Genomic DNA, 13,390 nt, shown 5'->3' with positions numbered 1-13,390 from the left:
GGGGATACAGTAGGGGTGGTGGTGGTGAGGGTAGTGGTGTAGTCGTAGTGGTGGTGGTGGTTCAGGAGGTGAGAGAAGAATTAGTGGTAGTGGAGGTTGTGGCGTTGGCAGCCGCGTGGTGGTATGGAGTGTATGTTTCAGTAGGTGGTGGTGGTGGTCGTCGTACCTTGATTGAACAGACTGGAAATAATACCTGTGGCGTTATAAGAGGAGCAGGAGAATGAGGAGGAGGAGGTTGGATTAGTATATGGAAGGTTAGGTTGTATGGTGGCACAGTGCCCTCCCTCCATATGTAGTGCCGCCCGCCACCGCCGTCACTGGTGCCACTTCGCCACTACACCTCAGCTTATCTGGCCGGAAATTGCCGTTTGTGTACGTGTGGCGTTTGATTGGCTAAGTGCCCGAGCGGCTGCACCCATGTATACTGAAATCCTGTATCCAGATGTCACGGCCTCTGTATGTTGCTGTAGTGCTGAGGTGTTATGTTGGTCACTTCTCACTTTATGATTATTAACTTGGTCCCTTAAAAATGCTTGTCTTTTGCTTTTTTTTTATAAAGGGTTGTCAAGTGTTTCTGCCTCGTGTGGGGTGCGGAGAGGTGGATGGGAGAGTGAGTCGGGAAGTTCCTGCTTTTCTTTGTGCCTCTGTCGCCTGGTTGTGTTGTCGCTCTGGTTTCCTTTGTGCCTTGGTGTCGCTTTTGTCATTCTTAATTCAATATATTCTTTTCATCTTTGTCACCTTAATTTATCCTTGTGGAAATGTCTTACATTATCGTGCTCGTCTAGCTTCATCCCTGGCGTGTTAACAGTTAAATTGTGATATGTTTCATGTTTGAGTGTAATGAAATTGTCTTTATGTCGATATTATAAGTTTATGTAATATCTTCAGTCTCGTAAAACCTAGTTCATAATGTATTCACTTTGGAAATATCAGCAAATGCAAAATCACTGAATCTGAGCTGATCTAAATTTATTACTGTACATCTTTTTCTTTATGTTAGCCAACGCCCCGGCGCCCGCCAGCTGCAGGCGTCCTCGTGATCTTTACTAACTTGACTTGTTTTCTTCCACAGATGTAGTGTCCGTGTTGGTATGAGCTCGGTGCCCGGGGTGAGCCACGCCCACGCCGAGGCCGCCCACTCCGCCCACGCCCCCTCCCGCCCATTCCCGCCCTACAATTGCCTGGTGGATATGGAGCTGGGAGAAGGACTGACGGGCCGCCTGCTCGACACCCACAACCTACTCTTCGGGGATGGCTTCTCCGATAGCCTGTCCTCCCGTGTAGTGGGCGTCGACGGGAACAGCGCCTACCGCCCCTGGGAGGCCGACCACCCGGGGGACCATCGCGCAGGGGACCACAGGCTCCACCCGTTGGCAGCCTCCTCTGCCCCCATCCAGGTGCTCACCCACACTCCCCCAGTGGCCGCTGCATCCACGGCTCACATCTCGCATTACCCCCACGCCATCCCCACCTTTGGTGACTCCTTCCCCCCCGGTCACCCGCACCACCACGTCCCCCCACAACACCCCGTGCCACACAAACTACCGCCCTTCGACGCCTTCAGCCCCGAGCGGAGTGTTGGCAGCACCACGCCCTCGCCGCTCCCAGGCTTCAACACGCTGCCCTCGCCACACGCCCGCTACCCCCTGGTGCCGGCACCCGTGCAGGCTCGCGAGATTCCTACCATCCAGCAGCAGATGATGGACGAGCGACACATCCGAATGTTCGAGTCCCCACAAGGCAGCGACCCAGTGCCCTCTTCCACCACGCCGGCACAGGTGTCCCCCAACACCCAGCCGCCCACCGGTTCCAGTGGCAGCACCTGCAGCAGTGGCAGCAGTAGTAGTAACACTAGCAACAACAACAGTGTGGCTACACAGCAGCAGCAGACACAGTCCTTCGAGAGCAGCTCGTCGCAGCTGCGGGTGGAGGGTCCTGTGCGCTCCAACGTGAAGCGTGCGGGTCGTGCGGGATCGCTGGAAAGCTCAGAGAGTGACGCTTCTGTCTCTGGCACGGAGAACAGTGGACAAGTGTCAAGCGTGTCCTCCTCGGCCGTGAACAACTCGGACAACAACAATGCACCCGCCGGCCTGGGTGCCGCCCCCTCCGTGCCCTGCTCGGAAGGGGGTTTTCGGCCGCCACCCCCTCAGCAGCCGCCCCCGCCTGGGGATGATCCGCCTGAAAAGCCTGTCAAGAAAAAGCGGAAACGATGCGGCGACTGTGTCGGGTGCCAACGGAAGGACAACTGCGGTGACTGTGCTCCCTGCAGGAACGACAAGTCGCACCAGATCTGCAAGATGCGGCGCTGCGACAAGCTGACCGAAAAGAGAGTGAGTACCCAGAGTGTTTAGGCTCCGGCCGCCTTGTTGTTCTTTCTTAAATCTTCTCAAATATTCTTTTCCATGTTATTATGTGCCAATGTTTACAGTCGTTTATAACATGTGACCCTATGGGGAATCCAAAATTAAGTTCTTCAAACTCCAACACGCGGCTCGAATTCCTGCGGGACAGGTTGATGGGCCGGCGGGCGACGCGCCGTGTTTGCAGTGCTCGGCACGTTCGGTATTCTTTCCTGTAGTTAGAGGAATGACATTCCTCGGGTATTTCCTCTTAATGCCAGAGTTTAAGTCTAACAGACGCACGTACTCAAGACTACATTCAGCAAACAACTTGTCATTCGATTAAGTATTATTCTTATTACCTTCCATAGAACGTGTGTGTGTGTGTGTGTGTGTGTGTGTGTGTGTGTAGCAAGCGGGGATGCACACGCAGTGAAGGAGGGAGAGCACATAAAGCCGCCGCGCCACAACACGCCAACATCGAGGTCGGGTGGCCCTTCCATGTGGCAGCGGCGTGATGGACAGGCCTCCATTACACGCCTTCCACGAGGCACGCACACACACGCACAGATATGCCTGCATTTACACAAGCAGGCAGGCAGACAGGCAAGCCACGTAACGCCCAGCTGCACTCAGGTTGTGTTATTTCCTTCATATAATGTTACTTCACGTCCCTCACGTATACAGAAGCCGGGATCCCGTGAATCATTTGTTGCGAAAACTTGCGAGATTTTTTTTTATCTCTCTCCTCACACACACACACACACACACACACACACACACACACACACACACACACACGGACAGCGGCCTCCCTTATATATATTTGTGTTTATTATAGGTTCCGTGTCCCCATCTTGATTATTATGATTATTTATTTTTCCCGCTGAAGGGGAGACGAAAGGAAGTCACCGGCGGGGGAGTACACAGCGGAGGGGTTGGGGAGTGGAGGGAGAGAGCGGGGGGGAGAGACTTTAAGCTCTCACATCACAGCTCAAGGACAAAAACTCGCCACACGTAGTACTTCCATCAAAACCCCTCACGCCCTTTCCCCTCCCTCTTTCCCCTCCCCTTTTCCCCTCCCTCTGTCTGCCCCCTTCCCCCCTCCACCACACATCCTTCAGGACACACGAGTAATCATTCTATAAACAATTTGTGGTCATGATGTCGATCTACTATTTTTTTTTTTTCATTCTTACACCAATTTGCTTCTACCACTCACCTCTCAGAATGACTATATATTTTCTTTGCCCTCCTCCTCCCCTTCCTCCTCGTCACCTTCCTCTTCCTCTTTCAACTCCTCCTCCTCCTCCTCCTCCTCCTGCTATCGGGAACTGCGGCATGATCAAATTACGCAGCGGTGTAGTAAATTCATATGTTTCTTTTTTGTTATTTCTTGTGCCGGGAGCGATTACGAGGTCTGAGGTGAGGAGCAAATGAACTCCCCAACACTGCTTCCTCAGCCGCCGCCTCACAGTAGCGCGTCTGTGAGTGACACCTGAGTTTGTTTTGCCATTTTTTTGTCGGCCGGCTTCTTGCTACACGCGGTATCACCAGTGTAAATGATGCTTGTGTAGATTAAGCGAGTGGGTTGTTCCTACTCCACTGGAAACACACGGGCGCGTCTCTGTAAACGGCACCTGTGTGTACCTCGAGGGCAGTGTAGCTGTTGCGGGTGTTGTCTGGGCCGACTCACACCTCAGGCGGCGATGACCAATAAGTGGGTGCCTTGAGGAGTACCTGAGGGCCACGGCGGGGCATGAGGAGGCCCTTGTGGGGGAGGGTGACTCACGCCGCCCGGGCAGCACCCTCGGCGTGAGAGGAGCCTTGTGAATCATCCTTGACCAGCCTTGTGACTCACGACCAGAAGGAAGAAGCCAGAACAGCGGGCACTTGTGGCGGCCGCGGGGGTGCTGCCGGCCCGACGCGGTGGGGGGACGAAAAAAAAATCCTGCTTATCATGAAACTTCAATGCCAGTTTAATAATTAGAGTCGAGACCGGGAAGTGGAAACGAGCGAATGATTGATTGTGTTTGTTTTAATGTATGGTTGATGTGGCTGTTTGTTTTATGTTGTCGAGGAAGTGATGACTATATCGTATGTGAATGATGGCATGAGGAGTGTGCCGAGCGATGGCCGTACGAAAGGGAATGAAGAGAAGGGAAAAGAAGCTAAACAATAGAAAAAATAAGAGAGAGGATAAACAGAGCGAGAACAAGATGGATGTATTGACGAAAGAATTGCCCCTATTAAGATAGATTGGATGCAGGTGGGATGGGGGTGGATAGATGGAAGGAGGGAGCTGAAATAGTTTTGCCCCGGGCAGCCAGTTGACGATGGAAGGAGGATGACGCGAGCGATTCTTCTTTCTTTTCGAGTTTGATCCTTCTTTATGTATCCCTTTCTTGACCCACGGCTGTTGTGACGCAGGGCAGTTACGGGTTGCCATCACCCCCACCACAACCACCACCACCTGCCAAAAGAACACGAACACCAACATCAAGAACAACCACAACAATGCCACAGTGAAGATAGATCGCAATACTCCGCTAAATACATGACATATTACAACTTCCCGTCTGGTAACACTGCAACTTAACTACGCCCGAGCCACACCATTACATCTGCTGCCACATCAAACCACCACCAGAATACATCACCAATTTCACGCAACTACCGCTATTATCACACCATTACCTCCTCCTCCTCCTCCTCCTCCTCCACCACCCCTCACCACCACTCCCACGCCACCTCCATCACTCTACCTCGTCTTCCACCACCGATCACACGTCAAGGTCTCCACGCAGTCACAACCACCATCATCACAACCACCTCATACGAAACTGTGATCAATGAGCTTCCACCATAATCAACACAACCACAATACTAATCAATGAACTACCACCACATCACCATCACTACCAGTACCACGGCAATCTTCACCACCACCACCACCACCACACAACAGCTGAACAACTCTCCCCTCCCCCCCCCGTGCCCCCCTCTGACGGATACTCACTCACTCCCCTCACTCCTCCTCCTCCTCCTCCTCCTTCTCCTCCTACCATGTGTCCGCCATTACCGTCAGTTCGTAGAGACCCGGCCGGAAGTGAAGCAGTAATTAATATTTTTTTAATTATTCTGAGGTAATTTTCTCTCACTGACCCGTTTCCCTCCCCTCCCTTCACCTCTCCCTCCCCCTTCCCTGCCCCTTCTCCTCCGTCCCCTTTCCTTTCTCTTCCCTTCATTCTCTCTCTCTCTCTCTCTCTCTCTCTCTCTCTCTCTCTCTCTCTCTCTCTCTCTCTCTCTCTCTCTCTCTCTCTCTCTCTATCTCTCTCTCTCTCTCTCTCTCTCTCTCTCCCTTCCTCTCTTTCCTTCTCCTCCTCCTCCTCTCCTATCTTATCCTTCCACATTTCCTGCACGTCTCCCCCCCCGCCCCGGCTCCTCCCCCCACTTTTCTCCCTCCTCATGCTTTTCCTTACCCTTCGCTCTTCCTTTCTGCTCCTATCCTACCTTACCTGACCTCTCGCACCAGGTAACGCCACTCTGTCTTGCTTTGGTTTTTACCCATTTTACTTTATATTTGATCCTATTTTTACTCCTGTATTCTTACTCACCTTTACTCACCGTCTTACTCCCGTCCCCTTATCATACCTGGTTTTCCTCGTTACCTCATACTCCTTTTCCTTCACACATTCCCTCCCCTCCCCTCTCCTCTTTCCTCTTTCCCCTCACCTACCCCAGCCCAACCCCAACCGAGAGTGAGTGGAAAGGGGAAAAGTAAAGGGGGAGAGAGAGAAAGGGGAGGGTGAGGGGAGCCAGTTATTATCGTGGGCTACACCAGAGGACTGCCATGTTTTGTAACTGGTATTAACTGTTAATTAATCACAATCATGGGCGCTGTGTTAATTAGGCTAAAGCCCTGGATTTGCTCGGGACATTTTTCGGTGCCATTTATCCACACACACACACACACACACACACAAAAAAAAAAAATCATCAACACCCCTTTATTTACTCTTTTTGTATATTATTATGAAGCACGAAGCCAATGTTTGTAACTCATTATCAATTATTAGGACGTGATGGGCATTTTTTGTGCGTGTGTGTGTGTGTGTGTGTGTGTGTGTGTGTGTGTGTGTGTGTGTGTTTGGTTAGTTAGGTGTTTAGAGAATGTGTTGGTGATGTTGTGCAATGTGTTGTGTTGTGTTGTGTTTGGTATTTCCCTGTGTGTGTGTGTGTGTGTGTGTGTGTGTGTGTGTGTGTGTGTGTGTGTGTGTGTGTGTGTTGGTGGGGAGAGCTGTTTGTTTATTTGTTTTCGCATGTTTCCTTCTGTGTGTGTGTGTGTGTGTGTGTGTGTGTGTGTGTACATACATACTGGCTCACCCTACCCCGCTGCTACTCCCACACATACATACATGACAGAAATCTGACGCACACATGGATTTTATCGACACGTGACGAAAAATATATATATATATATATATAAATAATACGAAATAAAAGGAAAGTCATCCCGGCCCATGGCTCCGACACACCCAAAATTAATTAACAGATTCATAACGCCAATCCATCATTATCGGCCAAACATCAACACAAGCTTATAAACAAACAATTGGAAGTGACGTGCTAGAATAGGGTGATTTGAGGAGTGGGCGGGGGGGGGGGAGCCGAGTGTGCAATTACTGATAATAATGATAATAGTAAAAAGCGTTCAAGGTAGAAATAATGATGTCAGTATGAGCTTAGTTTCCCCTTAAATAATAGACGGATATTCTTTGGCTAGGAAAACGTGTTAATAATGTATCCTTTCCAAAATCAATTCCGAAAAAAAAAAAGCCGTGTTAATCCGTTTTAAAAAGAATGAGTCTCTTGGAAATACGGTTATCAATTTGCTGTATTTTTGTGTCTAATATCATCGGGTTTTCTTTTTTTGCGAGCGAACGAGAGGAAAAAAAAATAATAACAATGGATGACGTTTTATCGAAGCTGGATGGGACCGGAGGGGATGGGGTGGAAGGTAGGGAGGGAGGGATGGAGGAAGAGGTAGAGGGTTAGGGGAAGAGAATGGGTGATGGGTGGGAAGATGGGGATGGGGTAGATGTTCCGGTCTGTATTCACTACGGCTCTAAACGGATCGGCAGTGGTGGTGGTAGTGGTGGTGGTGGTGATGGGGTTTGTGGGGGTGGTGGTGATGGGGGTGGGGGTGGTGGTTCTGTCATCAGGATGCAGAACCTCCTGCCGGCGTGTCTGAAACCTCTCATCTGTTACCTTGTCAGCTGGCCCTTCCCACGTCGACCCGGGGGTGTTGGGGCAGCGGAGGAGGAGGAGGTGATGGAGGAGGAGGAGGCGGAGGAAAGGGGTATCTGTGGATGGATAGAGAGGTGGTAGACTTGTATCGCCCCTACTTCTCTTCCAATACTACTACTACAGCTACTACAACAGCTACTACTATTACTACCACTGTCTCTGCTGCTGCTACCATTACCACTGTCGCCGCCGCCACCTCTTCCCTCTCCCTCGCCTCTCTCCTGTCCCTCCCGCGTCCCGCTTACTAGAATGGACCCCAAATGCCACGCCGTGTCGCCTATATTAATGGCTCTTAATTCCCTCTTAATGATTGGTGATGTTTCGAGCGATTTAGAGCTTTGGACAGAATTGTTATAAAGGAGAAATGGGGAAACTTTTTTTATTTTTTTATTTGCCTTTCAGGGGCGCTCGTCCACGGTGAGAGATTTTGTGTCCCTAAACAGCGCACTGCCGCTGTTTGATTAGGTGTGCCACGGCGGGCTGTTTCATTAATTATTTTTCGCATTTCCGAGGGATTTAAAGCTTATGTGCAGCTGAAAATATAGAAAATTAAATTTGTTGGGCTGAAAGAGGGTTGGGGTGCTGGGAGAGGAGAGTGGATGGGTGGAAGGGGGGTAGTGGGTGCAGGGGAAGGGGGGCGGGAGCAGCGATGACAGCAGTCCCAATGATCAGTTGTAGTGTGTGTGTGTGTGTGTGTGTGTGTGTGTGTGTGTGTGTACATTTTCTATTGATGTTTCGTCACTGTCAGAATGATTTAATTTACGGAGAGAATAACAACCATACCATGTCTATTTTTCTTTCACTATTATACATACTCTTTATTTTTTAACACTTTTGTGGAAACAATTTTGCTTCCTCAAACAATATCACAAATACAATAAATGCATCAGCACGCCAAGTTCAGAAAACAATCGAGGTCGGAGCTTTGAGGGATAAATATTTGGGCACAGAAAAAAATAATAATAAAAACCAGGAAAAAGAGGGAAAAAATATTAGTTGAGGAAAAATAAGTAAAAAAAAAAAACAGACCAGAGGAAAAGAAGAAGAAACAGAAAAGAAGAGAAACAGAACAGAAGAAGAAGAAAAAGAGAGAAAAGACCGTCTGAAGCAGGAGGAGCAAGAGCAGGAAGAAAAGGAGGACAAGGAAGAGGAGGAAGAGGAGGAGAATAATTGAGTGTTTGTCTCTCAGTGATGACTCAAAAAAACAAGTGCGACATGGCTGGTCCCTCTCTTAGGCAAAACAAGAGAGAGAGAGAGAGAGAGAGAGAGAGAGACAGAGAGAGACAGAGAGAGACAGAGAGAGAGAGAGAATGAAGACTATCCTGAAGGTGCGTCTCTCTCTCTCTCTCTCTCTCTCTCTCTCTCTCTCTCTCTCTCTCTCTCTCGACCACTTAGCTCATTGGAATCGGGGTTGCAATATGGAGGAAAAAATCAAGGAAAAGGTGACGGAGAACAAGAGGAAGGCGGGAGATATTTCGTAGGTGTTGGAGGCACTTCCCCGGATGGTGTAGGAAGGAAGCCAGGTGTTTCAGCAGGCATTGGGAGCAGCAGGCGGTGAGAGGTGCTGGCTGACCCATGAATGCAGGAGCAAGGGTAGAGGAAGAGGAGGCAGTAGAGCGTGGGTTCAGCAGGAAGGGAGGGATGATAGGGTGTTGTTTGTATGAGAAAGGAGAGGTATACGTCAAGCTAGTAGGCAGGCAAGCAGGCAACCATTTGATTATACAGCAGGAAGAGAAACATTTAGGTGGTGTTCATTTACAGTAGGATAATAATTAGAGCACGAGGAAACATGAAAGCGAAAGACAGAGAAGTAGGAAAGCTTTTGAGCACATATAGCACGATGACTTAAGTGCATTCCGCGGTAAGGGCTGTGCTGGTGGTGTATATAAACAGCAGGAGCAGCAGCAGCAGGAGGAGTAGAGGGGAGGAGGAGGCTGTCTGTTACAAGCATGTCATCAAGTATCAGGTGTCAGGCAGTGGGAGTCGGGGTTAGAGGAGGAGGAGGGAGGAGGAGGAGGTTAAGGGGTGGGGGAGAGCGCATCACTTCAGAGAAAACTGCGTCATGATGCTGTAGTGTATTGGTTAGTATTTCCTTCCTGTCTGTCCCTCACGCTTCTCTGCTTCAGACGGACGTGGCTAGCATATCTCTGGCTCTTCCTCCGCCTCCTCTTCCTCCTCCTCCTCCTCCTGTCGCAGCTGTGTGCACGTAGATCGGGTATACATGTGAGCCACGTATACATGTGGGTGTTTGTCTTTGTGTAGGCGGAAGATTGGGGAAGAGGGGAAGTGGCTGAAAGTGAGGGGAAAGCAGAGAGTAGGTCAGGAGCGAAGATTGGAGGAGGAGGGAAGGTGAGAGAGGAGAGGCGCCGAGACCGAGAGAGAGAGAGAGAGAGAGAGAGAGAGAGAGGGGGGGGGGGGTTATTGTAGGGGTAAAGAAGGGGGGAGGCGCTATAGGCTGAGGCGCGGACCTACTCCTCCCTTCCTTCTCCTGGGCGTGTGGGCGTACAGACGGACGGTGATCAATATTTAGGGGCGAGGAGTAGGTGTTACATGTCGCAAATCTTGAGTGTGTGTGTGTGTGTGTGTGTGTAGTGTGTGTGTGTGTGTGTGTGTGTGTGTGTGTGTGTGTGTGTGGCGCTTTTAGTTGTAGGTAGTTAAGTATGCGGTAGTGAAAGAGTGTGTGTGTGTGTGTGGGTGTGGGTGTGTGTGGGTGGCGCTTTTAGTTGTAGGTAGTTAAGTATGCGGTAGTGAAAGAGTGTGTGTGTGTGTGTGTGTGTGTGTCAGTCAAGGTGTGGCCCCAGTGGTCGTCGCCACGGCCTAGCAACACACACACACACACACACACACACACACCTCGCGGCCAACCCAACAACCATCCAGCGAGTCTTGGAGGAGAGGAAGGGAAGGGAAGGAAAGGGAAGGGAGTTTGCTGTGGCGGTGGCGTTGTTGGCCCTGTGGTATTGGCTCTCCCCTTGGCTCCTCCGCCTCTCCTCCGTGGTGGCTCCGCGGCTCCTTTCCTCGCGGCGCCTCACGGCCTGGCCTGTAAGGAAGGAGGAGGGAGTTTCCTTTATAATTTAGCGCTGCCGTGGACGTGTGTGTGTGTGTGTGTGTGTGTGAGGGAGTGACTCACCACTGGAACCGCTTCATGTGATTCCGCGAAGCTTCGGACAACACACACACACACACACACACACACACACACACACACACACACACACACCGGGGCATCGGCCTCACTCACTCAGTGCCTGGCGGAGGTTACTTGAGAATTGATGACAGCTGCCATAACCGGTTTTGGCAGTAACCGGTTGCTGGGGCGAAGAGGACAGGAGGGAAAGGCGGGAGGGAGAGAGGGAGGGGAGGGAGTGGTCATATGGGGGGGCGTAAGGAGCAGGGAAATGGTGTGTTTGGAACATGGTAGAGAGAGAGAGAGAGAGAGAGAGAGAGAGAGAGAGAGAGAGAGAGAGAGAGAGAGAGAGAGATAATGCGCAATATTAGAGGGGAAAATAAGCCCAAAACGTAGTAAATAGCAAAAAAGGAGAATTGAAAGAAAGAGAAGGTTGTAAAAAGAAAGCTAACTAAAGCCACTCTTGCACAATCCAGGAAAGTCGAAGTAGCCGAAGAAGAAAAAAATGTTAGGAAGGAAGGAAGAATAGAGGAGTTGAGGGGGAAGAAGAGAAGGAGGAGGCCAGGAGGGGGTAGTAGGCAGTTCGGTTCCGGCCCGGCCTGTATCTTTATAGGGGTCGTTCTCAGGTTTATAGTCTCAGGAAGGAGGGTAGAGGGCGGCCAGGGCGGCTCCCGTGCTAGGGGCGCCGGGGAGGGGAGCGAGGGGGGAGAGGAGGGGAAAGGAAGGCAAAGTGGCTGAGGGGAGAAGGACGAGGAGGAGGAGAAGGGGAGGGAAAAAGGTGAGATGACTTGCATACGAAGGTTAGGACGAGGCTAAGGAAGGAAGGAAGAAGGGAGGGAGGAGGAGTTAAAGGATGGATGCCCCCTCGGTGTCCCTTTCTTCCTCTCCTCCTTCCTGTTTCTTCTTAACCCTCTTCCTCCTCCTCCTCCTCCTCCTCCTCCTCCCGGGCTGCTCCTCTCCCCTCCTCGCCCTCCTCAATGGTTGGTGTGGCCGCGTTTCACCTTCTTTATTGTTCCTCGCCATTGATTCGCTGACGTATATATGCATCGCGATTTATTTATTGTTTAATTTCTTGCGAGGAACACACACACACACACACACACACACACACACACACACACACGTAGACAGACGTACATAAGCGTACACAAACACACACGAGCAGTCATTGGCACGCACACGACGCCTAGATCAAGTCATGGGTGCCGACACGCAAACACAAACGCACACATGCACGCATACAATATGACCCCGGCACGCATACACACACACACACACACACACACACGCACACGCATTCGCCCACCCCTATCATACTGTTTGACCTTCGCTAATATGTGTCTGTGCGTGTCTGTGTCGCTTTCGCTAACACTTCCACTACCTTTACCGTTCTTGCATAACTACTACTACTACTACTACTACTACTACTACTACTACTTCCAAGACATCATGAGTAACGTTTCAGTGAAGTTAGGTTTATCATCCTCTTCCACTGTTCACTCTTCATCCATTGGCCATCCATCGTCCACGCATCCGTCATTCCAGGTTTATCATCCTCTTCCACTGTTCACTCTTCATCCATTGGCCATCCATCGTCCACGCATCCGTCATTCCCTCAGCGTCCGTCTCTTAAGCCGCGTACTGCATCACTTCGACCAGCCATCCAGCGTCGCCTTCTCCGCCACCGATGCCAAAGTGTACGCCTCGAACTTGAATTACTTATTTTTCCTCAGTAGTTTTGTGCATACATTCTGAACGGCGCGTTGGAGGAAAGTAGTGTTAGGGAGTATTTTCTGTGTGTGTGTGTGTGTGTGTGTGTGTGTGTGTGTGTGTGCGGATTGAGACACCGCGGGGCGTCCGTCAGCCACTGTGGCCTGTCCGGTTATTGTCGCCAGTCCTGAAACATCTGCTAGCCCCCCCTACCCCCCTCACCCTCACCACCCTACACACGCACATACACACACACACACGACCCCTCCCACCACCCACCAACCCACCTACCCCTACGTCTGCCTCCCTAGCCCCCCCTTACCCCCGTTACCTCCCTCGTCTGCTCCCCCACCACCCTGATCTCCCCATTTACCCACTCCCTACCCCCCTCGGCACCCTTCCCTACGGCGCCCTGCACATTACCCCCCGTGACTGACCCCACCCTACCCTACCCCACCACACCCTACCACACCCAACGCCCATTACCCCATAGCCCCCCGCCCACCCCGCCCCTCCCCACCCACCGACTCTCTCGTCACGCGGGGAACGCATCGACTTGTGGCCGAAATTGCCTTTACACGATCGATATTCCGTAGTACCTCCACCACACCGCCACCCATGTCCTTCCTCCTCTCCTCGTCCTCCTCTTCCTCGTCCTATTCCCTCCCTTAGCAGCACCCAACTGTTCACCTCCAGACACACACACACACACACACACATACACGAACTAATATACTAAACCTAACAACGTGCTTCGATTACTTTCACTCATTGCATGATAACGTAATAATGGTAATGGTGACTACACTTTCGATCTCCGTCTCCTCCCTCTTTCACTCTCCCGGTGAGGAAAGTAAAGACTGAAAGATTGACTGACTGCCTTGACATGATTCGAGCTGGAAGG

The 13,390-nt window shown here is 51.0% G+C and overlaps 1 protein-coding gene across 3 annotated transcripts in view; it reads left to right on the top strand.

Moving 5' to 3' along the window:
* LOC126995607 (uncharacterized) overlaps window positions 1–13,390 on the top strand; it is a 198,522-nt gene that overhangs the window by 92,003 nt on the left and 93,129 nt on the right. For all 3 annotated transcript variants that reach the window (XM_050855306.1, XM_050855304.1, XM_050855305.1), the window contains one exon: window positions 1,073–2,330. In XM_050855306.1, the coding sequence (XP_050711263.1) occupies window positions 1,092–2,330 (1,239 nt within the window). In that variant the 5' untranslated portion in view covers window positions 1,073–1,091. The remainder of the gene's footprint in view (window positions 1–1,072; window positions 2,331–13,390) is intronic.

This window comes from Eriocheir sinensis, chromosome 8 (genome assembly GCF_024679095.1).
Source record: "Eriocheir sinensis breed Jianghai 21 chromosome 8, ASM2467909v1, whole genome shotgun sequence".
NCBI lineage: Eukaryota > Metazoa > Arthropoda > Malacostraca > Decapoda > Varunidae > Eriocheir > Eriocheir sinensis.
Note: the sequence above shows the minus strand (reverse complement) of the source record. Positions and strands in the feature narration are given on the sequence as shown.